Raw genomic sequence first — 25,926 nt, 5'->3', positions numbered from 1 at the left:
TTTAATTTAATTTTTCAGTATTAAATGGTCAAAAAATATACTGTAAATAAGGATTTATTTTTTATTTCAGGCAAATTGATGCATTTTAAGTCTTTTCTGTTACAGACTAAAAAACAATGTTAATAAAGTTATTCTTTGTTGTTAGTTGATTGATATTTCTTTTTTTTGTGTTTTCTTTAATGTTAATAAGGATACAATGTTTTGCAGATGTGTAATTTTATAGACAAATTATAGGCTACTATTTACAGTCGCGCCGGAGAGTTGGGGGGGCGCGAAATGTTTACTTCTTCCTAGGGGGGGCGTGACAGAAAATAATTGAGAAGCACTGCTTTAAAGGGACAAAACTGAAACTTGAAACTTTGAAAATATGCTCATTTTCCAGCTCCCCTTAGAGTTAAACATTTTGATTTTTATCGTTTTGGAGTCCATTCAGCTGATGTCCGGGTCTGGCGCTGACACTTTTGGCATGGCTTGGCACAATCCATTGAATCTGATTAGACCATTAGCATCGCGCAAAAAAAATAACCAAAGAGTTTCGATATTTTTCCTGTTTGGAACTTGACTCTTCTGTGGTTACATCGTGTACAGAAAATTAAAAGTTGTGATTTTCTAGGCAGATATGGTTAGGAGCTATACTCTAATTCTGGGGTAATAATCAAGGACTTTGCTGCCGTAACATGGCTGCAGCTGGCGTAGTGATATTACGAGGCGCCTGAAAATAGTTCCCTGCTATTGAAAGATACTAAGGGGACTATTTTCGGGCAGTGTGTAATATCACTACAGCTGAATGGATTTCAAAACGGTAAGAATCAAATGTTTAACTCTAGGGGAGCTGGGAAAAAAGCGTATTTCAAAAAAGTGGAATGTCCCTTTAATATAAATATATACAAAAGATTTCAGTTCAAGTTTATTTCTGTGTCGCTTTGTACAATTTTGCATTGTTGCAAAGCAGCTTTACAGTAAATTCATAAGGAAAACAATTTTTTTATTTTTGAAAAGATTATGACATTTATAGAATACATGAGACTATTGACATTTTTTGTAAGATGTACATTAGTGACACTTTATTACATGGCTTGTTTGGGATGCTTGATTCTGATTGGCCAGTCGCGGCATTTGCAGGTTTGTTATTCCCAGATAACAACCGCTCAAAACTAATATCACAGTAACCCGGATGCTGCAAATCATTTTGACAGGTACAGTTTAATGTTAGACGAAAAATGAAATATAAATGTATTTTAATAACATACAGTATATATAATTACATTTACAATTGATTAAACCAAATAGTGTTTGTGACACTGAAATGTCTTATCTTAAAACCCCACATAAACCCTGCGGAAGGTCTGCGTTTGTTAAAAATGAGCAAAAAAAAATTCAAATCTATATTTAACGTTCCTTACCTTACTTATAAGGTAAATAGCCGTGTAATAAGCGGGACAATCCCTAACCGATTGTACAAAGATTGAAATTGTTTTCTGAATAAAAAGATGGCTGAATTAATCAAATTTAAGCCATGTCAAGATATGGGCGGGCATCAAAAAAACTTGTCATATTATCTGAATTATTACTGTAAATAAAATCATAATCATTGAGTTTTGAGGCTTTTACAGTAGTTGTGCTTTGTGCTAATGTGTTCCTAAAACTAACTTACACTGTTCCACACAAACATCTAATAACTGAACATACTTAAACACAGGAATGAATGTGAATAACATTACTTCATTACTCTTTACACATTCTCTTGACAGGTATGTTACCAGTGGTCTCCACTCGGCCCCTGTCCAACTTCGAGCTGACCTTAAGTCCAGATGGCACACGCGTGGGCAACCATCGCTGCTCCAACCTGCTTGACTACACGGAGGTGCGAACCCGCTACGGTTTCATCACAAATGCTACCCGCAATCCAGAGGCCATCGGTGGAACTGCACCTTATCAGTACAGCGCAGCCCTCAGGGGTCAGAGCACCCTACGATTCTACCGAAACTTGCACTTGGAGGCCTGCTTATGGGAGTTTGTCAGCTACTTCGACATGTCCGAGCTGCTCAGTGATTGTGGAGGAACTATTGGGACTGATGGACAGGTTAATTTTACCTTAGTCTATTAACATTGTGCTGTGCATGCATACTAGCATTGGCTAAAGAGTAAAATAATGTGAGTGATGTATTTTGGTTGTTGTATACACAAATTGTGCATTTATTTACACTAAACTGTTCTGTCACTGGTTTAAGCATGAACTGATGGTTTACAGCTCAACAGCACCATCTACTGTTGAAATGTGTGCATAGATATTCTAGCCCTTAGTGGACAGTGACCCTGTCTTGTAGTTATGTTGGAAACTATTTTCCCAACAAAATAATACACACAACAGGCATTGAGGTATAAATGTAGTCTTCACAGTCCTGGTCCGATTTATCGGCACACTGTGTGTACTCCATAAATTAAAGGTGATTGATCATTTGTTTTGGCTTTTGTCCTTTAGGTTCTGAACCTGGTGCAGTCTTATGTCACTCTGCGTGTGCCGCTACACGTGTCATACGTGTTTCATTCGCCCGTCGGCGCCGGCGGTTGGCAGCACTTTGACCTGCAATCTGAGCTGCGTCTCACTTTTGTGTATGACACGGCCATATTGTGGAGGGATGGCATTGGGAGTCCCCCAGAGGCAGAATTACAAGGCAAGACGCAGGGGACCTGATTTATATTGTTTTTATTAAATACACAGTTTAATAATTATGTTTTGTAATTATGTGCATTTGTAAATGTGATTTAGGTTCCCTCTATCCCACAAGCATGCGTATCAACGAACATGGCCGCTTGGTTGTCAACTTTCGTACAGAAGCCCGTTTTCATGGGCTCTTCGTCACCGCACACTCAGGTGTGTTGAATGGATTATATTTATCACCTGTGAATCTGGTCTATCTGGTTAGGGCTGAAGTAATGGAAGTGTGAAGTTCACCCGCAGGGTACATTTTTCTGGCAATGGTAACAGGCGAGTCTAACAAGAATATCTGCAGTCAGCTTGTCATCTGGCAACTCCTCAAATTTACAGCAGAATAATGTCGTCTTTACATTGCACACGTCAAACAACGGCTAATTCAAACCAGTAGTCATTCATTTCATACATACATCCAGTTTTTTGATTTCATTTATTTATTTAGATAGGACAATGCATATTAATTAACAATAAAATGATGTAAATACGCCGGATTTAGCACAATGCTAATTTCCATTCACAGTGGGGGCCAGTGACTTTTCTTCCAAAGGAGGACAAATTAAAAATACGTGTTTGTGTGTTGCTCATCATGTCAAAATATGTGTTCGTCGCGTCATGTAAACCTAGTGATGGTCACCAGTGTTGCCAACTATATTTTCAATGGAAAGTAGTTAAAGCTTGCTTGGAAAGTCACTAAATGTTGCTAGATTACGTCATTGCGTCATTAGCATAACTGTGACGTCATCACGTCATTTCTACTACATTGGCTGTTTTCACGTTTCTCTTTCTCTCTGAACTGTAATTTTTTTATTTTAATACACATGAATGCCTAAAAATATTTTCTCGTTTGTTTATCTGCTCATAATCTCATAAAACGAAACGTGTGTATGTTCATGTGTCCAAACAGTCCAGTTTCAAAACATATGAGGATACGCTGATAAATGATGGGGAACGTTGTTTTGTAGGTACATAGCTCATTAACACTGATGGTCGCTTTCAAAGCACTGATTCATGAGGCTTCGAAACTTTTACGAATCTTTTGTTTCGAATCAATTGGTTCTGAGCTTGTTTCAAACTGGCCAAGTCACGTGATTTTAGCAAACGAGGCTTCATTACGTCATAACTTTTCAAAAATCCTAGGGGGAGTTGATCCCAAATAACCAGTGTCTAATATGTTTAGGTGAACGCAGGTCAGTTTTATTATGCAAGTTCATAAAACATTTATCTTTCTGACTAATAACACTACCATTTTGTCTAATTTTTGTAGACAGATTTAATGACAAAAATGTGCTTAATAAAAGGGGAGATAGTTTTAATGATTTGTTTGCTCTAAATAAAACTAAAAGCACATAATACACATTTAATTATGTCTTAATTAATTTAAATAATGTTTTAAAACACATTTTAATAAAAATCCTGCTATTATTTTGTTAAAAAACAGTGTAAAATCTTTGGACAGATCTGCTTTTACAATATTTTGACCAGCAGGTGTCGCCAAAACTGAATACATTTTCTGAAAAGCTTGTTTCTCCCATCACTATGTAAAGCTATGTGCATTATGCGTCATGTGCAAACGCACAAAGGTTCACATGACACACCTAGTGCTGGGCAAAGATTAATCGCATACAAAATAAAAGTGTTTTTTGGCATAATATATGAGTGTGCTGTGTGTAATATATAAATACACACACATTCATGTATGTCTTTAAGAAACATTTACATGTGTATATATATTTCTTTATATTTTTATATATTCTATATTATATATAAATTAAAAAATTGATATATAAATAAAACAATTCTGAAATGAATATATGTATGTGTGTGTGGTTAATTATACATAATAATTACACACAGTGCACATACATATATTATGCAAACATTTTTTATTTATTATATTATATTATAAACACTTTTATTTTGTATGCGATTAATTGCAATTAATCTTTGCTCAGCACTAATTTTGACATGAAATACCAGACACATGATGGGCTAAATACATGTTTCTGAGCTTTCTGATACCGCTGATAAAAAACCCCTCATTAAAATCAGGTTTTGCATCATGATATAAATTCTATCAAATGGAATAATAGTTTCACATTAACGTCCAAATGTAATACAGTATTGACATTTGTTTTAATACAGCCTCTCCTATGACTTCTATGGTGATGTGTGCGGACCACCCTGGACTGACCTTTAACATTAGTTTGGTGAGATCTGAGCCCACATACAATCAGCCAATACAGCAGTGGACCTTTATCTCTGACTTTGCTGTGAGTAGTTTACTTTGTAATAAATTTGTAGGTACTGTACTGAGATTGATCATAAATGCGTATTGTAAATGTTTGTTACAGGTGAGAGACTACACGGGCACGTACACGGTGAAACTGGTTCCCTGCACGGCCTCTTTCAATGTAGAGTACACGTTTCGTCCCGTGTGCCACCCAAGAGACCCAGTTACCTTCGATCTGGACATACGCTTCCAGCAGGTACTCATCAAAGACACAAAAAGTCTGTACAGAAAATTTTGGCTTGTGTTTCTAATGCACTATATATAGGGCATCATTTTAGGGAAGCAACCCTAGATCATAACACTTCCTCCACAAGCACAGGCCACTTTTTGGGCAGGGCAGTTTATTTAAAGTTACATTTCTGATTATACAAATCGTCAAGTCATTTAAATCAGTAAATGCAAATTGTAAAAGTAAAAGTCTGGAGAGGTCAGATGGACTTTGTACAGCATGTTTGCCTAGATGCAAATATCCTTGTCTTATTTAAAAAAATTCTGCTTTTCACATAAAATTTCCATGTTTTTGTTGTAAATGACTAACCATCAGCCACGAAGGATAGCCCTGACTACAAAGCCGTACAACACTTAAACCATGGAAACAAACATTTGTAAACTGTAACCTTATAAAAAAGTAGCCAATGTTTTTTTTTGTGTGTACTGATTACCATTGGCAAACCTGTGGTTTTACTACTAAAAACTATTTTTATACATTTCCGTTACTTCATTTTCGTAAGGCGCCTCTCTTAACTACTTTAAAAAAGTATATCTTAAAAATTGATTATAAACACATTACAAATGTATTGCTGAAACATGTTGCAAAGACTGTAAACTATGTAGTACTGAATTGCAAAATTATCGTTAAACAGTTTTGCACCATTTCTGAGCTCTGGATTATTTGGGTGGGGCTAAAACGGTTGCACCGCACATGGCCCCACCCCTAACACAATTGCAAGCATCAATTCAGGTTGTAGCGGTATTTGAAAGTTGAGAGAGACAGCAGCTTTCCCGCCAGTGGGCGTGGTTTAACGTTTGTGAACAGAAAATCCTGCCTATTTTCCAAGATTTTGATAACTTATTTTATTTATTTGCCGTTTTTCCATCATTCAAAATTGGTTGGGTGGTTAATAAAAAAAATTCTGTGGTGACAAACACAGAAAGCATTTAATGTCTGACTTTAAAGGGACTTTTAAGCATCTGTCATAGGAAAGCATAACATGCTGTCATAAGTGAAACCTCTGAAGGGCAGTTCACATTATAATGATAACTATAATAGTGTCCACATGCACCACCGGACAATAATGATATCTTTATGCTAATTTGCTCGCGAGGCGCAGTACTCACGCAAATCATTTATCTTTAATATTGTGATATTAACTGATATTGCATATTTCCTTTAATAAAAACGCTTGTAGTTGTTCACATGTAATTGAATGTATAAATATAATGTTATTGTTGCATTTACTCAGCGGCTATAACCAGATGATGTCCTCAACACGCCGCGTTTGCGTAACTCTAAACAGTGAATCTAAGTTAGTAATTTGTGTCATTTAATATTTTACCTTTTGGTGTAGGCAGTGTAGTAGAATAAAAAGCATTACATAGTCAATTTCACAGCAACTGCATCAGCCCTGGATACCTGAAGTAATTATATGTTATAGACCTTAGCAATGAGCTTCTTCACTGTCATTTCAAATGCGTACGTGCACTTGAAGTTCGAATATATTTGATTGATTGTCAATGGTTTATCGTTCATCAGTTGGAAAAAAATCGCTGAAAGTGAGCCTAACAATATTTTTATTAACTGATGAACGATAAACCAAAAGTCCGGTGTTGTGGACGCTAATATAGTTATCGTTATAGTTAACATTATCATTATAATGTGTATGGCCCTTTAGAAGATGCTGTCTCATAAATAACTATGAAACACTGACACGTCATTGAGTTTTATGCCACGTCACATTTTTTGTAGTTGACACAATGTAGATTTAAACCTAGAAGACAAAAATAGCTTAATTAAGCACATTTCTATTTCAATTAAAAGTAATGGATGCTAACATTGTTCTCTATGATGTGTTACACAAATACCTCAGAGCGTGTAGTTAATTGTATCATCAAGACCCTTTAAAGAAAAAAAACACCACTTTTCAATATTGTACATTGAAAAAAGATAGGGATGTATTCATTCTTCTAAGTTGAGGTAAGTACATAATAAAATATTGTTTTCCTTTAAGTATCCAAAAGTGTCCATACTTTTTTAAAGCCACTGTATAGCCAATGTTCTAGTTTGAATAAACGTTTGTGTGTTGTCACATTAGGTCAGTGATCCGGTCGCAGCAGAGTTCAGTCTGAATACACAGATGCTCCTGCTTTCCAAAAGAACTCTCTGGTTGTCCGACGGCTCCATGGGTTTCGGTCAGGAAAGTGATGCTGCTTTCACAGAGGGTAAAGTCCTACAAACAGAACTTTATTCTTATGACTTCTTATCTACACATTGAACAAAATGTTTTGAAAGCTTCCAGTCGAATTTACATACAGCCAGAGGTGGACACTACTTGAATATTTTAAGTAAATTTTCCAAGCATCTGTGCTTTATCAGAGTGTTTGTCTTGGGAAAAAAGCATAGAATCATACTGTGTATTCCTTTTATACTGCATATTAAAATTTATTTAATACCTAATAACATAAAATGTTGTACTTTTACTTTTCCTGAAAAAAAAAATGCTAAAAATACTAGATGTTTAATGTACTTAAATATTAAATATAAACCAAAAACTTGAAATTATGAAATGTAGTGGAGTAAAAATTATGATAATATGCTTTGGAATGTATGTTTTCCAAAGAAAAACTGATAAAGAATATGTAAAAATTTACTTTTATGTAGAAAGTAAAAATACTTAAGTAGTGTCTGTCTCTGCATACAGGTTACAAGTTTGTAGCTTAAATAAATATACTTTTTGTATTTTATTGAATGTACAATTATGTCTATAATCAGGGTTCCCACGGGTCCTTGAAAGTTTGTGAATCTGGGGGAAAAATGTCAAGGCCCTGGGAAGTTTTTGAAAATATACATACATAGATAAAGGTCATTGAAATGGCTCGAATCTATTTTATGCTAGACGTTTTCTGGGAAAAAAATCCATATTATTCCCTGTGTAGTGTAGGAAAATATCATAAAATTCTAGACTTTTTAAACACATGTGCTAAACTGTTCGCTTAAAATGCTTATATCTTCTGTATGCAAATGTTGATTCATACCAAAATGCTTTTTTGCATAGTTGTGTTTGACACATGAAAACATCTCTGGTTACGTATGTAACTTGCTCCCAAAGAAGGGAATGAGACGCTGCATCTCTTTGCCATACTTTCTCCTTCCTGTAACGCCGTCTTTGGCTCCCGCGTCACCCTGTCTTTGTCGTTAAGCCTCACCATTGGTTGAATTTGATATATACATTCAGACGCACTTACCCCTGGAGGCGTCCCCAAAGTGTCACCGCAGTGATGCAGCACGAGTTCACTCAAAAGGGAACTGTAACAATGTATCTTTAAAGGTAACACCATGTAACCTTGCTCTTACTTGAAATGTATCCCCACATTTCCTTGAATTTGAGGGTATTGCACCTGGAAAGTCCTTGAAAGGTCCTTGAATTTGAAGTTAACAAAGGTGTGGGAACCCTGTATAATGTCCCAATACTTACAGTACGTGTCTAAATTTGGGATTTTCTTTCACTGTTCTTCAGGTGATATCATCTATGGACGTGTAATGGTGGATCCTGTTCAGAATCTTGGAGACTCATTTATCTGTAACATTGAGAAGGTGTTCCTCTGTACAGGGGCGGATGGATACATTCCAAAATACAACCCTGACAACTTTGAGTTTGGCTGCTTAGCTGACTCGCCATCTCTTTTGTACAGGTTTAAGATCATTGTGAGTATGGCAATTGTGGGACTTATGTATACATTCATTTACAATTCTGACAGGTTTAGACTGGACACACAACCTTGTGTTCCCTGAAAATCAAATCTATAACCTGCAAGAAAGCTTGATTCTAGATTATTACCTTCTGTTTACAGGACAAAGCTCAACCAGAGACTCAAGCAAGAACATTCGGTAGCATTAATTTCAATGCTTACCTTGCTGTAGATGATCCTCAAGCAATGGCACTGGTGAGGCAGCCAGGCTCTGATGGTTTTAGACTGGAATCCACAGCTTTGTTTCAAGTAAGTACAATTACACTGTAGCAGCCTTAAACGTTATGGTGAACATTGTGATCAAGTTCTAACCATGTACCACCATGTCCAGGTTTTGGCAGGGAGAGAGTGGTACATTCACGCTATTTACACTGTCCGATCCAGAGACAATGCTAACCGAGGCATTGGGAAGAGAAGCGTAGAATACCATTCTTTGACATACAGCCGACACTCGATTCCCACCAGCCAATCACGATACAGAAGGTCAGCAGATGGCGTGCCAGATTTGGCTCAGGATATTGGTGCAGAGAGAAACCGAGGCACGAACATCTTGCATGTAGCACTGGACCGGCGCACCCAAATACATCCCGACCTTAACCAGGAAACCCAAGCCGAGGGTATTGTTCCCAGAGAACTGAACCACGGGGACAGTAGCGATAATCGCCTTGTTGTAATCATAGGAATTTTGGTCGCTCTCCTCTTCACCGTTTTGCTAATTATTCTCATCGTTCTGGTAGTGCGATCTAGGCAAGAGAAGAATGTTACAGAGTCCCCAAAAAGCTCCAGCAGCACAGAGCCCATGATGACACACGCTCCTGAAAGCAACGACAGTTCTGAGGTTTGATTTTATTCAAATCGTTTTTGTTTGCAAGTGCCTCTTGTTCAGTTGCTTGGGCACACAAAAGACACATAGTGACCTGGAGTGGTTGTGCTCTACCTCTCCTTTGGATTTGTCCAAAAGTGTACTTGAAATTCATATGCACTTCTGTCGTCACTGCTATTTTAATTCTCCATAGTATCTTGTTGACATGTAGACAGAGTCTGTTGTATACTACTACTACTACTACTACTACTGCTTGGATGGTGAATGAGAATTTTATTTTATATCCAAAGGTGCTAGATGAAAGAATGGTATTGTGGGAGAAAGATGTTTTTGATGTTTAATTGTATAAATGCAGATTGTTTTCAATCGTTGAAGATTTTTAATGGTTACTAGTATTAGAAGGTTGAAAGAATGAAATTGTACTATACTACTAGATGGATTGTGCATCAATAGTTTTTGTTTATTTTCATTTTTGTATTTTCCACTGCTAATGTTTCTACTGAGCAGAAGAAATGAGAAGCTCAGACGCAAAAGCCGCTAAACGCCACCTCTGATATTAAAGGATTAGTCAATTTTCTTTAAAAGGTCCAGATAATTTGCTCACCACCATGTCATCCAGGGTGTTGGTGTCTGTCTTTGTTCAGTCGAGAAGAAATTATGTTTTTTGGGGAAGGCATTCCAGGATTTCTCTCATTTTAATGGACCCCAACACTTAACAGTTTTAATGCAGTTTAAAATTGCAATTTCAAATGAGGCATGGGTGTCTTGTCTGGCGAGGCGATTGTCATTTTTGGCAGGAGGGGGAAAATGTGCACTTTTAAACCACGACTTCACAGTCCTGTGACGTGCCAACGTAATTGCGTAATGACGTGGAAAGGTCACGTGTTACATATATGAAACGCACATTTGCGGACCATTTTAACAATAAACTGACACAAAGACATTAATTAGCATCATTCGACATACAACAACGTCGGAACGGTCCTCTTTCTTCACACTTGTAAACACTGGGGCGTAGTTTCGCATACGTCATCTGTGACCTCTTGACGTGATGATGTATTGCGTGAGTGCGTCACAGGACCGGAGGAAAACGAGAAGTGTTGATTTGAAGGTGCATATTTTTTATTTTCTTGCCGGGAATGGCAATTGTTTCGCTGGGTGGGACCCTTATGTCTCCTTTGGGATCGTTTAGAGTCCTTTGAAACTGCAATTTTAAACTGCATTAAAACTGTGAAAAAAGTGTTGGGGTCTATTGAAGTCCATTAAAATGAGAGAAGTCCTGAAATGTTTTCCTCAGGAAAAGATTCTTCTCAACTGAACAAAGAAGGACATCGGCATTTGGCATGACGTGGTGGTGAGTAAATTACTTGGATTTTTTGTATAAAAAAAATGGACTAATCCTTTAATGATACTGTATTGCGGCACGTATTAAGCTAATCAAATACTTTAGCTTCAAATCTGCTTAATCCCGCCCACAGGCCATTCAGAAATATGGCTTTGTTGGCAGAGTCTGATAAAATTTTGGTTTTAACAAGATTTTAGGGGCGGTTTTCCAGAAAGGGTTTAGGTTAATCCAGTACTAGGCCTTATTTATATTAATGGTCATTTAAGGAGTTTTTACAAACAAACCTTACAAAAAACACTACATGTGTGTATCTTAAGACAAAACAATGTCACGGATATATGTTAAGATTACCGGTAGTCAGGACAATGTGTTTTTCAATTAAATCAGCTCAAACTTGCATTTTAGTCTGGGAGTAGGATAAGCCTCGACTGGGAAACCGCCCAAATATGTCAGATGCACTTAGAGGGTTTTGGATCTGAGCTTTTCAACAGTACTGTAATACAACAACTTATGTCAAATGTGTTTTTGATAGTATCATACATTTCCATAAGAATGAAATTGTTTTATTTTTGGCAAAGCAAAAGCACATTATTTCTACTGTTTATGTATTTTTAGTATTTATGGTCACTATTAAGTTTGCATGGCTTTTTTATTTACACTTACTGTGTAAAAATGTATAATATTGTAAATTCAGATAAAATGTTGGGAAAATTGATCAAGTGGCTTTTACTTGTACATTATATTTTGGGTGAACTTTAAGCATTTGGGGGGCTGAATGAGTGACGTCTTCGCCTTAATTCGATGTCAAATATTATAAAAACCGAGGCAGTACAAAAAAACTTTTACCGGCACAAATGGAGGACAAACGTTTAAAAAGCACCTATTTCATTGCTAAAAAACAACATTATTTTGTGTATTTGGTATAATACAGTGTGTTAGCATTGTTTATGATAAAAACACATTATTTCCACAAGGGGTAGGAAACGTCCGTCTTGGAGTGCCATTGTCCTGCAGAGTTTGGCTCCAGCTCTAATCAACCACACCATAACAACAAATCATGGTCTAAAGACTAGAGTCACCTGAAAACTACAGGTGGTCAAGGTTTTATCAGGGTTGGAGCTAAAATCTGCACTCCAGGATCGACGTCCTGCCGTACATTTTTATAGATCCAGATTTTACTCTTCTTGAATCGCCCGGATTTGAAAAGCTCTGTGTCTCTGATTGGCCAGCTAATCTGTCCGTGGTGAATACCTCTGACATCAGCTGGAAATGTGACGCCACTTACCATGTTTGAAAGATTCGATCACAGTGCAATGCTAACAGGAGTTAACTTACAGGGTGAGTCTGAAGCAGGATGAATTATGATAATGTCGGTCTTCTCTACATCACCAATCGCAGGAAGTAAACTGGTGTCTACAATCTGTGTGTTTGTTGTAGTCCAAGAAAAGAGATTTACGTTGGAGACGATAACTCAAGTCATCGTTTACTTTGGGATTTGTACCTTTTGCATATCGTTAACATTAAACTTTTGGCGAATCCCGGAGGAGGGACGGCAAAAACATCTTTCCGATCAATAAATGTATGCGTATCTTTTAAAAACAATGCGCTGTCGACATCTTCTAAAACAGACTCGATGCCAAAATATTCATGTCTCAATTCTCCAGCGACAGCCGTCTTTGTTGTAAATGGATTCAATACAAGCGCTCTTTGGTCACGTGGTTGATTATACGTTACTGTTGATCATCTGTCCATCATCGTATAAAGCCCTCCCTGAAAATTTGATTGGTCAGACAATTTTTGTTCGAGCATAGTAGCGCCGCAACGGAGCGACTCCAGACCGAACTTTCCATCCTGAAATGTTGTGGCCGGGGCAAAGTCCAGCTGGCACCCAGGCTACTCGGGCGCAGTAATATTGAAGGAAGTTTGAGCAAGAGGGGGAGTAGTCAGGAGTGATAATGTTACTGCACGCCAAGGTTGAAGTGCTGCAAACTAAGTGCTCTTCTGAGATGATCAATTTTCAGGTATAAGAGATGTTTTGTGCACTGATGCTAATATAAAGTCACATTGTACAGGGGTAACATTTAGATGAAATTTGCAGGTAGTCCTGCAGGTGACGTCATATTATAAACTGTGTTTTGCAGTTGTCAGTCAGACACTTTATTTATGTAAGGAATAATTGACGACGGGCCATTGAATTATAAGAAAATAATGCACACCAAGGTGGTAATGCGGCGCGAAGCGGAGTGCCGTTACATCGCAGGTGTGCATTATTTTCAAATAATTCAAAGGACCGGAGTCAATTATTCCGCTTATACCACGGTTACCACAAACATTGCTCTGGTGCCTATTTTTAAGACATTTGAAAAATGAGGTGTGCGGTTTACAGAAAAATAATCAACACCCATAGAACATTTCTCAGCCAATCAGAATGCAGCATTCAACAGACCCGTGGTATAATGTTTAATTAGTGTTTGCCGTATTGCATTGTTATGATTGAAGCAGATTTTAAATCACACATGAATCACCTTTTAATAATAAAATATAGGCTTTCATGGTAAAAATTTTACAGTAAGGTCCAATTCATTAGTGAAATAAAATAGGGTGACCCTACGTGCCAAATTATTCAGACACGTCCTGGCCAGGACCCCGGGCGTGTCCCTCGGAAGTTGCACATGTCATGGAGGTTTATATCTCAGGTTCTATTTCAGAAAAGCAACAGCTACATTTCATGGTAAGAATGAAATTTGTATGTCAAGAAATTTTAATTCCATAATGTTTTTAACTGAAATGTGAGAACCTTGATAATATGCGGACAACAAATGCAACCTCCGGAGGAAGCACCCGAAATCCTGGCCAGGACGCGTCCGCGTAAAACGGAACGTATGGTCACCTTAATTAAACTTTTATACCATGTATTAAGATTGGTTAGTTGAAATGACTTGTAAAGCAAAGTTGACTATCCCTAAAAATTTAAGGCAACCAGGATTTAACGTGTACACCAATAAAAAAAGTGACAAAGCGAGTATTTTTGGTTCCTTTTGTTTTTCTTTATGCACATTTGAGATAAAATAATAAAAAACTAAACAGGAGAGATAGGTTTTCACCTTTTGATTGCTCATGTGAAAAAATTATTTAGGACAAATGAAAGAAAGAAATATGTCCATTTCATTTTTGATAATGACGGGAGCTGGATGAATGTCCTCTTTGTTGTAATGACAGGCTGTCATTTGCCAAACATCCAAAATATAAACACCAACATCCTGAAAAGCCCACCGTAGGATTCTGTCCAACTGTAGAGAATACCAGTCACTGCCAAACACATCCTATTAGAAAGACAGAAATACACCTTGGGCACAATATACATAAACAGGCATATATACAGAATATGCAATGTATGCAAGTTTCTCTGTAAATGTTTTTGTTTAATATTATTAACTTTTTACCTTATAGCCGGTGTTTACGGTCTTGATTATAACGGTAGTGTCTGGTGCCCGCTGTAATAAATCTAGCACAGCTTTGCGGATCCTCAACACTCTGTGGGTGAAGTAATCCACAGGATATGTTGTGAAGTGTGGTCCCAGATTAAAGACAATAACTGTGTGAGGTCCTCCAGTCAGATCGTCAATCTCATTACTGACGTAGTGCAGATTAGAAACTTCAGTTTTCAGACAGCGCAGAGGAAGACCGTGAGCCCTCCAGTGTAAGTCAATGTTGTTCTCCACATCCACCGCTAGAAGAGGACCTGCCTGATATTGAACATGCAGGTTCATCTGCTTTAAAGCTTCAGTGAGAAAAACCAACAATGATGATCCCATCAGTGATGATTACAGTAAGTATATGATTATAAAATATTGAAATACAAATAGAGGTTAAACTATACTGAACCAATATACAAACATAATGTATTCATTATTCAACATATCTTGTCTCACTTGGTACTGCTTTCAGCAAGAACTCAAACCACTGTCTCACGGTTGAGTCTCCCATCATGTAGATGTGTTTGTCTTTTAGGCATTGCGTTGTCGTTTGGGTAGTAAAATTGCGCGTACTGCACACAAAAGACGTCCAAACATCATTCAGGTAAAACCCAGCAGGAACTGGTGTGTGCAAACCAGGACGACATTTCTTGCTTACACCTGCATGAACGGAAATAGTGAGTGTAAAGTATCCTTGCAATGATTATTCTTGACTGTGAAAGAATAAGGTATATTGTATTTAACAGCATTTGTTTTTAAATGGTAAAAATGCTTAAGAATGAACGTCTTAATTTAAAGTCTTTCGCATACACACTGTCGTAACACACTGTATATAAGATTACTCTTTAGGTTTAAATAAACACGCGTTTAAACTTTGTTTTTAAAAGTAGGCGGGAGTATAATCCATAATATCCAAATAGCGCTGTTATTTCCGTGAGCCATGATACCAGTATAGAGGATATCAGCGAAGTGACTGCTCTGTGCTCTCTAGCTACCTGGTAGGTGGAGACCTGCGAGTGGGGTGGTGGGCGGGAAAATTCAAACGGAATGTGACGAAACGGCTAGTTACGTCACACTCGTGCAATCTGAGACTCAAGGCAGAGGACATTCAGAAACCTGTATCTCACTCAAAACAGCATGGATGGATTTTTTTCCAAGTTTGTATGCGTCTGGGAGCATCAGAGACACAAAACAACACCCCAAAACCCAGAAAAAGTGAGTTTTCATAATGTGGGCACTTTAAGACTAAAGATGTTTGTATGGTAATCTATGTAAACAGTCACGCCAAAAAGATCATTTGAGATTGAAAATTGAATATATATAATCAGCATAATGTAATCAGCCGACATACATTAGGTGACAGTCCATGCAGACGGAGACTTAATTAACACAGATTAAAGGCCAACTTACCAATACTTTCATTTCTTTTGGATGCAACAATGTTGATGGTTTTATTATTTTTGCTAATACCTTGGTTGGTTTTCTTCCTGTCAAAGAGAAAATTATATATGTCTGCCATAATGCTTTACCAAAACTAAAAACTAGTTAAAGACTTAAGTTAAAGAATTCAAGTATACAGTGAAGGATCCTTTAATCTCACATCAGAATTTTCTCTTTTTCAGTCAGGCGGTTGTTATACCCGCCCATAGCATGATACACATAGGCGCTGCATGGCAAGGTTTTAGGTCTTTGGCAACGCCATGTCTCTTTTGTGCGAGAATCTTTGTAATCACAGCAACAATCTCCAGTTCCCATCCTCTCCAGTCCATTTTTGTCCCACTTCACATTACACTTCACTGTTTCTTTCAACCTGGTCCCTTTTGGACCTGGTCCTTCAAAATATCCATTAAAGAAAACTCTGTCAGAGTCTGTGTCTCTGTGATGCTTGAGGACCCGCACAGCTTCACTGGAGTGGATCATACGCACAGCCACCTGTGCCTCTCCAACCCACGGCAGAAGAAAACGCACAGAGTAGGAACCGTTGAGCAAATCCACCACCTCCCCAAACACACTGGCCTGTGGCAGAATAACATTCTTAATTCTCAAAGGTTAATGTCTAGGATATAAAGTACGTAAGTATTACTGAAACAGCAGCCATGTAAGAGATACCTTTTTAGATGAAAACAGCTTTGCTTGAAAGAAATCCCCTCCATAACGTTTAGGTTTATTGTTAAAGTCTCTGGCATGGATAGTAACAAAAAGCTCCTCCCCTATTTGGTAGCTGTCTTTCAGGTTCTGAATGATGAAAGTGGAGTGATCTGGACTTGTACTCATAGACACACTTGTGATTGATCTGTCTGGTCCAGCCCAGTAGAGAGTTTGCTTTAAACTGGAGTAACTTTCTGAACTGATTCCAAATTCAGAGTAAAATGAACTTGACTTTGAGTCTTCTGAACTGATTCCTAGCAGAAACTCTACAGGAGAGGTGAAGGAGTTTCTGAACTTTCTTATACTACCCATATAAGCCCATGTAACCTACAAACACACAATAGATTATTAATCATTAGATTGGTCTTTCAGGAAGTGATCATCTATTTGATAGGACTGCATTTTTTGTTTCATTGAGGTCACTGAACTCTTAAAACTCTCTTTTCGCTGGTTTACCAGCAACCTCCATTAAGAGATTACAATACAGAACTCTGCCACATGTGTTCTGACTCACACATCCACACATTGGCTTCCAGTTCAGTCGCGAATTGATTTTAAAATATTGATGTTAACTTATAAAGCCGTACATGGGCTGGCCCCAGATTATAATCTGTGAGTTGGTTACTACATCGACTCCTGCTTGCTCTCTTCGCTCGTCTCTCTCTCTCTCTCTCTCTCTCTCTGTTGCAACCACGTTGCAAATTAAAAACTATGGGGGGAAGGCCTTTTCCTACAAGTTTCTTTGGACTGTTTTAAGAAACTTCTTAAGACTCATCTTTTTAGTTATGCTTTTAATGTATAACTGTGTACTTGTTTTACTTATTTTATTTTAATGTTTATTGTTGATTATTTTGTTGTATGTTTCTTAGCGCTGTGAGTCTAAGAAAGGCGCATTACAAATAAAATGTATTATAATTATTATTATTATTATTATAAATCCCACTCCTCCTTTTCTGCAGAATGCAATAAATCCGCTCAATAAATCACAGCGTACCATTCCACACATTGTAAACAAACAATGGCGGCACGTTGAATACAAAAATCCTAGTTTTCCTCATCTTGTACTTCATGATCAACAAACAAACAAAAACAAAAAAATACTTTGATGGCATTGATAAACCTGTGGTGGTTTTCTGTGGCAGGGAAGAAACGTAAGCCATCAACATCTAATAATTTACGTGAGAGGCACTCGGGAGACGGAAAAATGCCTGTTGCTTGTTCTCCCGACAGTATCAAGTTTCTGGTATGCTAACACAATGACCCCATCAGGGGATCTTATGAAAAACTAGCCAATTAGAGCTCAGCCTCAAGTCACATACTTTTACCACATTTTTCTTACCTACATAGACACTCGTTTGGGGTGTGCCCCAGACACACACGACACAACTCAGTTTTGATTTTTTTTTTAAATAAATGATAACATGACTACAGTGAAATAGTACAACTAAATGATTTTATTTTGTACTAATTTGCAGTATATATGTAACTTTTTGGTAACACTTTAAATTAGCTTTCCTCTCTTGCCAACTTTAAGGCCAACCTATTGACCAGCCGCCACTGATTAAGGGTAACATCTGGTTATCTTTTCTTTAATGATTTTGTTTGTGAATAGCAGGTAGTCGTTAATGTTAAAATCATCACTTCATTATCTCAATAATTTCAACATTAAGTCTATTTTTTTGTATCCTATTATATCCGATTATATCCTATAAACTAAGCAGTGTTAATATATAACAACGATGAGTATTTTTGCTGAAACGATTCTATATGGTACAAATCAGTAACATTGGAGCAATCAATTTCGCAATAAAGGCCTTCCCAAGAAGATGTGTTAAGTCACAGATTTATATTTGTCTAGCTTCTCAACTCACCAGAAAACACACCAATCCCAGACACAGACCAGTTAAAAGCAGCTTTAAACAACGCCTTTCCCTGTGAACTGTAAAATCAACATAGTATGTTGTTACTGCAATACATTCCGTTAGTTATTAACAAAGTAGATACTCCACTGATAGTGGCGAGGTTATAGGGCCAAGATTGACTATATCCAGTCAGAAGAGATACAAAATAAATGCAAAAGAAATCACACATAAATTATAATAATCTTTTATAATAATCTATTATAATAATCTTTTATAATAATCGCTTAAACACGCATCTTTAAAAATATAACTATTTACATAGAACATTTATTATTTGCATGTGTTTCTAAACCTTGCCAATTTAAATATTCAAGCCATTTTAAACAATTTGAGCGCAAGAAAATATTAAAGTGAAAGTTTTTGTGCTCACAGACGCACACACATACTCATGTGCATGCGCGGAGATGCGTTTCAGAAGCAAACACGGAATAATTTATAGAATTAATACAGTGTATTATGTATATATTTATGTTCCTAAAAAAACTGTAGTTTATTTTACTTTTTTCGATTTCCATATGCTTTTAATTTCTTTAGGCTATTTGTTCTTATTTTATTTTCCTAATTTCGATTTTTTTGCTGATCCGAAAATTATTTAATCAATGACTGAATAAACGTATTGTAATCCGTTTAACCACTCAGTTTAAAAGTAGTATACATTATTGTGCTGTACATGCAAAAATAACCTTTGCTCAGTGATGTTTTTTTTTTGTTATTTGCCTGGGCCACGTTTTTGCTTAAATAAACATTTGAATAATCCTTGCTTAACCTCAAACCTGATAGTTTAAATTCAAGCTATTTCCTTCCAATTTATTACCTGCTTTAAGGCGTTATCAGTTTGTTTTAAGGTTCAGATCAAATCAAATCAAGTTTTAGTACTTCCAACACGTTGATTTATTAACAGTATTTTAGTTATGGAAATACAATTATAAATGTAAAAAAATAAGTCCGAAAATCTAATATTAAACCATATTAAAAGTATTAACAGGAATGTTTAACATTTGCTGTGGCTGAAACTATATTGTTCATGTTGGTTAACTCTCCCTTTAAGTTGAATGATTTTGATAGTATGTGTTTTTTTTGCAGAAAAGTCTACTTTTATATTTACAGAATTATACAGCCGAGCGCTATTTATTACTTTTATTTATTTGTTTGTTTATTTCACATAAAGATTTACCAAGTTACAAATACACATTCGTTAAAACATTAAATTTCTCTTTGCTTTTATGTGTTTTCGCTAACGAATGAAATAACAAGAAATAAATAACTTACAGCGTTGTTCCTGAGAATCAAGTTTCATCTTTTTTCGTATTTTTTTAAAGGAATGTAAAAGGGAAACCTCTTGTGGTGTTTCATTGAATTGTTAATGTTTAATCTGTTTTCTGTGCATTACAGACTGTCTATCTTGCTTTGCCCCATCTTTATCCTACAGTTTGTTTGAACTTGCGCTTATTGAATTTGCAGTAACGCCTACTGCAGTGACGTCGTGACTCATGAATATTTATTTAGGTTAGGCTACTTCACGTTAGGCTTACATGATTTGTTTGAAAGACAGAAGGGCAGGATATTTAGATAGCCTTCTTTTGGAGGTTCAAGAAAAAGCAACATCCAAAACAAAACCTTTTTTATTGAAATAAAGAAAAATTCTATTGACTACGAAATGATCTGTCTGGCCTATATGCAAAAGATAAATAGCCAAATCAAAGACATTGATTTTTCTCAAACGTTTATGCATCTGTAATAACAGAATTTCGTTTTAATAACAGAAGCACGTTATACAAAAGCATATATCATTTTACATTTTACCACAATGTAACGTTCTCCAAACGGCACACATTTTTAAGCATTGTTTGGTCTCCTATTTTTTATCTTAAATAAAAATGACATTTTAACTATATACTGTAATGATCTGCTTTGAGGTTTGAGAGAGCTGATAAATGCAGTTTATTTGAAGGACATTACAGAAACATAAATCCAGAAACAGGCATGGTCATACACAGGTCAGCAATACAATGGTGAGTAAACAGACAAGGGAACGACAGGAACAAGGTAAAAACAAAATAAAGGAAATCCGTTAAACAGGATAATGGCAAAAAGGGGAATTGTGCTCAGAAGCAATGCAATGATTTTGAAATATAGACTTTGTAAATAGGTTTGCTTTGCTGGCCGTGAACTTACAAAACCTGCAAAACTGCCGTGAGGAAGAAAACCTTTTTTACTGGACTAACTAAATCAACAATCATGTAAGTAAAATGCCTTAAATATTTTTTTCTGTGATTAGTTATGTGTTTAGATCATGCAGATTTTAAGATCTGAATGTTTTGATTATAAAAGATTTTAAGCTTGTTATGTCAATGTTGTAGTTTTACAACGTTGGGTTGAAGGGTAACAAAATGTACATGTGCACCTTGCACATTACATGAATTTGCTGTACATCTAAACTGTTAAAAATTTACTTTTTTAATCATTTTTTTGTAGCAACAAAATATACACTGTAAAAAAATCCGTAGAAATTGCAGCTGGGTTGCCGGTAATTTACAGTAGATTTAAATTTATGTTATTAACTGGCAACATTTTGTTCAAAGTTAAATGAACATTAAACATTTACAAGTCTTTCTCTTTATAGAGTAAAACAAAAAACAGCATCAAGCAAAACATTCTGGGAAACAAAATCTGAAGCAAAAAACAGAAAAAGGTTGATTCTGGTTCCCAGAATGCTTTGCATGAGGCTGTTATTGTATAGTTTTAGTCTGTAAAGATAAATACTTGTTAATATTTAAAATGTATTTAACTTTGAACAAATTCTTGCCAGTAAATAACATAAATGTAAATCTACGGTAAATTACCGGCAACCAGCTGCAATAACATTGTAATTTCTACGGATTTTTTTACAGTGTAATATTGATGTTAAATGTCTATTTTGAGTTTTAATCAAAGTTTTAAGATTATTAAATAAGTTTATAGGAAATCAATAATTTATTTGAGAATTTGAAGGTATTTATGCGCAATATTTGAAACTATTTGTATCTTATTGTTTATAAAATATTCTTAGCTGTTCCTGTTATTTTGCCTGGGCTTTTTTTGCTCAAATATCTGTTTTCTGCATGATGGTCAGGTGATAATTTTTTGGAATGTGGGGTGGGGGGTATAGGTGATATTAGCCTTTTGAAAAGATTTCTTTCAGTTTATCTGGTTTTGTAAATATAAACTGAGCATATTTTTATAATAAATTATTTTTTATAAAAATATGGTTTGTCTGGTTATTATGTATTGTGTGATTATGTTTATGGATATTTAGGATACTATTATTGGGTTTCATAAGCTGTACACCCTGCATAGTAACTCTTAGACGTTATTTACATTTGTTCAGACTGTGAGTGATATCACAGCAATTCAGGGCCCAGTGCTGCAATATTACAACATTTCCATAAAAACTGCATTAGAGGACTCCTACAACAACATATAAAAGGTTAACTATTTCTTTCAAAGTTTGTTCCTATATTTGAGTCTTACAGGGTTAAATACCGGCCAAGTGTGGTGGGTTACATGGGAATTAAAGTCCTGAGGGCAAAGGTAGCAGAGAGACTAAAGAAAGACCAACAGAGGGAGACACAACCGATACATTAAGAAATAGGCAAACATTCTCACAAATAGGATTTGAAAATATGTGTGTTTTCTTAATGCCATTCCAGCATTTATAGCTATTTTCATGACGGGAACTGGTTAATCCATACACAAGTTAATCCACATTGGGAGAGTGGCAATTTGGTATCTCCAATTCTGTGAGGTAGCAGTTAGCCTCGTGTGTGCGTGCGTGATTAAAAACTAACTTTCCCATTGTGTTTTCTCATGCTTAACGATTAATGTTTAAATATGGTTTAAATTTGACAGCAAATACGTCTTTTAGCCCATTATCACCAAAATCTGGACGCTGAAGCAGTTATATTATGATTTGATTCTTTGGAGTTTTAAAAATCATGTTTGGATGATATAGTTTCTTAGCTGCTGGTTCATACAATGACATATTAACTAGCAGTGTCACGAGAAACAACCTCGATAAACTTCTCGTGGCGGGCCTTGAACCGCAAGGCACGCGAACAAACTGGTCCTACTTATACTACGACCTAGAAGTGTGTACTGGTTTTGTGAGGAAAACGTACATGCTTTTAAGTGTGTAGCATGCACGTTCTGGGACATACTTCGATGACGTTAACGAAAACGTGGTTGCCTAGTTACGCACATCACACTGTTAACAATATTTCATTCATTCTTATAACTTATGTCCAATATAATTGTATTTACTATATCCATCTTTTTTCTCATAATTTTTTTCACAATACATTTTACAATGTGTTATACCAAGTTGAGGAGTGAAGCAGAGCTTCATCGTAGAACCAAACGCAGGTCGTATATTCTCATATCATATAACTATTGTTTAACATATTTTATACTTAATTTTATATTTATGTATGTAACTCAAAAATACCCAGATGAAAATAAACCATGCTTTTATTATAGACGGGTTGCAAGTTTACAAACATTACAGGGTGGGCGAGCATCCATGAGGCAGAAAGCCTGATTGATGAGCTGATCCGCTACTGCAACAACCTTAACTAGATGAGGTTAAAGTTTGTGAACAAACTTTATGTTGGCTTGAGAAAGCCTAGTCTGAGAGTAATAGATGGAGCTGCAGTTGGGGCAATTGAGTTAGTTGGGGCAGAAGTGGGCAGACAGGGCAGATCGGGCATTTAGGGCAGAATGGGGCAGATCGGGCATTTAGGGCAGATGGGGCATTTAGGGTAGTTGGGGCATTTGAGGCAGAATTGGGTAGTTGGGGCATTTAGGGCAGATGGGGCATTTAGGGCAGTTGGGGCATTTAGGGCAGTTGGGGCATTTAGGGCAGAATGGGGCAGAAGGGGCCAGATGAGGCATTTGGGGCAGATGAGGCATTTGGGGCAGAATTGGGCAGGTGGGGCAGCTGGGGCAGAATGTTTGAGGCATCCTTCTCCTTGTGAATTACTACTCCCCCTGCTCTTTGCCATGTTTTTGGGATGTTTTGTTTCTTCAATGTCACCTTCATTAGCCTCCAAAGAAACCGCAAAACACCTGGGGTATTCTTATACAACCGATAAGGTACTCCGTTTGGTCCTGGTGCAGATGCTGCTCTTGCCTTCCTTACTATGTTGTCGATCTCCATCCATTTTGGAGGACTGTCATCAAATTGGTGATCTGGTTGGGAAATTGGTGGCATGTCTGATGGGATCTCCCTTTTCTCAAATCTTTGCTCATCTGAGTGTTTCGCCTTCAGGTGGTGTTCCAGCTCCTTCTTTGGTACCTTAAGAGATCCGCTCTTTTCCCTTGTAAAAAGCCCTTTTACGAATTTAAAGGGATCCTTGTAGAAGGATGTTCTTGTCTTCTCCTTTTTCTTACGTTTAGTTCAGAGGTTTTCTGCTCTCTGCAGTCTTCCCGGACGCCCCTTTAGCTCTACTTACGGGAGGTCAATACCTTCTCTCTCTTCCAATGATGCTTTCTTCCATTGTTTACTCAGATCCCTCCTCTCTTTGATAAGGTGCTCAATTTCCTGTTGCCTTCTAGACTTGGGAGGGGTTGGTGTTTCCTTCCCTTGCTCTTTTGTTCCAAATCTTTCTGCCCCATAGAAATAGATCAGATCACTCATTCTCTCTAGTTTCTTCTCCACTGTTCCTTGTATTCCTTCCAGGATCGCGCATAGGTCTACATCAACTGTTGCCCACTCATTTTTGCTGCTGGACTTTGGCCACTTTATTTGGGGTCTTCGGCCTTGCATCTTCTTCTCAATAACAGACTGTGACTGGTTTTGTCCCAGGTTCTCAGATGTGGTGCTTGAATTACTCTCAGCCATTGGGGTACTGATGCTCATTGGACTGTGGGTTGATTCCGGTCGCTGAGCTTCACTCGCCTGACTTGACCTTTCTCCCAAAGGATAATGGTCAATGCCAGGTCCTGACCTTGCCTCCTTCAGGCATTTCACACAACTTCACAACTTCCAAAAATATCTTTAGTACTCCGTAGACAGGTTAGACATAGGAATCTAAATCAACATACAATGTACTCACAGTGTCGAAGAAATTAACCCCACTTGACCGGACCAAGATGGCATCCGTTGAGCCCTGTGTCTTCCAACAATATTCCTGGTAGGTAATTACTCACTTCCTATAATCAGCACACATCGTCATAACATCTTCATTATCCACACTTCTACATTCAAACCTGTATATCCTTTGCCCCTTGTTCTTCCGTCACTTTACAACTCCAAACGTTCCACTCGTCCTCCACCTCAACCTTCGCTTTTGCTGTGCCCCAAACAAACAGTTCGCCCCGCAGACTCAACTGGAAAAACAACAACACTTCCTGTATTCTTGCTGCCCCTTATATGTTCCTCTTCGCGCCCCAATAGTCCAATCACAGATCGCCACGTTCGTCAACACAACTGTAACCAATCCGGCCCAAATTTCGGTCTCGCGGGGTTCCCGGAAGTGGCGGGTGTTTGAAGTATGGCGTCCGGGCGGAACTGATCTTCGCTCATTCTTTTTGTTCCGCCCTTCCAAAAAGTCACTCCATGACAATATTGTTTAATTTATTTAAATAATTTCAGCCTACTTTTGTGTCAACTTCATTTTAATTATTTAATTGAGGAATTCTCTTTAAAGAAGAGCAGAAAGAAGCACTTTTTGTCATAAGTTTTATTAAGTAAATGTTATTTTATGGGCTATTTCTGATTGTAAAATTATTTGATAATATTGGTTCCCTTTCAGTCGGTCACTACGACGTCACGTCGTGACCGACGAATTGGGAACTCGCATAGAGAGACCAATCAGCTTCGCTTGTATGTAAAAGAGCCAATGAATGTTGGCATGCAGTATTTGCATAATGCTGGCTCCACCCCGCCAGGTGGGTATAAATGCCAGCAGCAGACTGCATTCAGTAGCTTTTTGCTTCGGAGCCATCAGCTGTGTACTGCTGAATCAGAAGTAACTTGTGTGTTATTTAGTAGGAACCTGTGCATGGTAGTTGGCGTGACAGCGCTACAGCGGCTTCCACTGCCTGCGTTCATTTTGAGTTTAAAACCAGAGCGTGTGGTTACTGTTCCCCTGTGTGCTTCATCTTCCATCTGCACTAAAAGAGTAGTTTCCTCACAAAAAGAGCTGCACAGTGATTTGTGTCTTTTTAAAGACTACATTTCTCTGTGCTCCACGGGCGGTTT

At 37.2% G+C, this 25,926-nt stretch overlaps 2 protein-coding genes across 4 annotated transcripts in view; one reads left to right on the top strand and one right to left on the bottom strand.

Annotated features, from left to right (window-relative positions):
- Positions 1 to 10,965, top strand: part of frem2b (FRAS1 related extracellular matrix 2b) — a 93,409-nt gene extending 82,444 nt beyond the window's left edge. The window contains exons 16-24 of the mRNA XM_055196934.2: positions 1,752 to 2,083; positions 2,483 to 2,675; positions 2,771 to 2,875; positions 4,859 to 4,986; positions 5,068 to 5,202; positions 7,319 to 7,445; positions 8,741 to 8,928; positions 9,075 to 9,221; positions 9,304 to 10,965. Of these exons, the coding sequence (XP_055052909.2) occupies positions 1,752 to 2,083; positions 2,483 to 2,675; positions 2,771 to 2,875; positions 4,859 to 4,986; positions 5,068 to 5,202; positions 7,319 to 7,445; positions 8,741 to 8,928; positions 9,075 to 9,221; positions 9,304 to 9,816 (1,868 nt within the window). The 3' untranslated portion in view covers positions 9,817 to 10,965. The remainder of the gene's footprint in view (positions 1 to 1,751; positions 2,084 to 2,482; positions 2,676 to 2,770; positions 2,876 to 4,858; positions 4,987 to 5,067; positions 5,203 to 7,318; positions 7,446 to 8,740; positions 8,929 to 9,074; positions 9,222 to 9,303) is intronic.
- A 3,198-nt stretch (positions 10,966 to 14,163) lies between these two features.
- Positions 14,164 to 20,099, bottom strand: LOC129438269 (NXPE family member 3-like). Of its 3 annotated transcripts, XM_055196938.2 has the most exons (8): positions 19,956 to 20,099; positions 18,636 to 18,703; positions 16,726 to 17,091; positions 16,217 to 16,632; positions 16,027 to 16,103; positions 15,073 to 15,276; positions 14,584 to 14,921; positions 14,164 to 14,463 (listed from the first exon to the last, which is right to left on the bottom strand). In XM_055196938.2, the coding sequence occupies exons 1-8, from the start codon at positions 19,981 to 19,983 to the stop codon at positions 14,269 to 14,271; spliced, it is 1,692 nt and encodes a 563-aa protein (XP_055052913.2). In that variant the 5' UTR covers positions 19,984 to 20,099; the 3' UTR covers positions 14,164 to 14,268. The 3 variants fall into 3 exon arrangements, with proteins under 3 accessions (XP_055052913.2, XP_073718855.1, XP_055052915.2); XM_073862754.1 differs by lacking the exon at positions 16,726 to 17,091; XM_055196940.2 differs by lacking the exon at positions 18,636 to 18,703 and having other exon boundaries at positions 19,956 to 20,098.
- Positions 20,100 to 25,926: the final 5,827 nt, after the last annotated feature.

The sequence above is a fragment of the Misgurnus anguillicaudatus genome, chromosome 24, assembly GCF_027580225.2.
Source record: "Misgurnus anguillicaudatus chromosome 24, ASM2758022v2, whole genome shotgun sequence".
Classification (NCBI taxonomy): Eukaryota; Metazoa; Chordata; class Actinopteri; order Cypriniformes; family Cobitidae; genus Misgurnus; species Misgurnus anguillicaudatus.
Note: the sequence above shows the minus strand (reverse complement) of the source record. Positions and strands in the feature narration are given on the sequence as shown.

Bases quoted from the DNA above. Each gene is read 5' to 3' on its own strand.
- LOC129438269 (XM_055196938.2), bottom strand. From the start codon at position 19,983: ATGAAACTTGATTCTCAGGAACAACGCT. The intron at 16,104-16,216 runs GTGAGATTAAAG...TCTCTTTGACAG, and splicing joins GAAAAAGAGAAAATTCTGAT to GAAGAAAACCAACCAAGGTA. The intron at 14,464-14,583 runs GTAAAAAGTTAA...TCTTTCTAATAG, and splicing joins CCGTAAACACCGGCTATAAG to GATGTGTTTGGCAGTGACTG.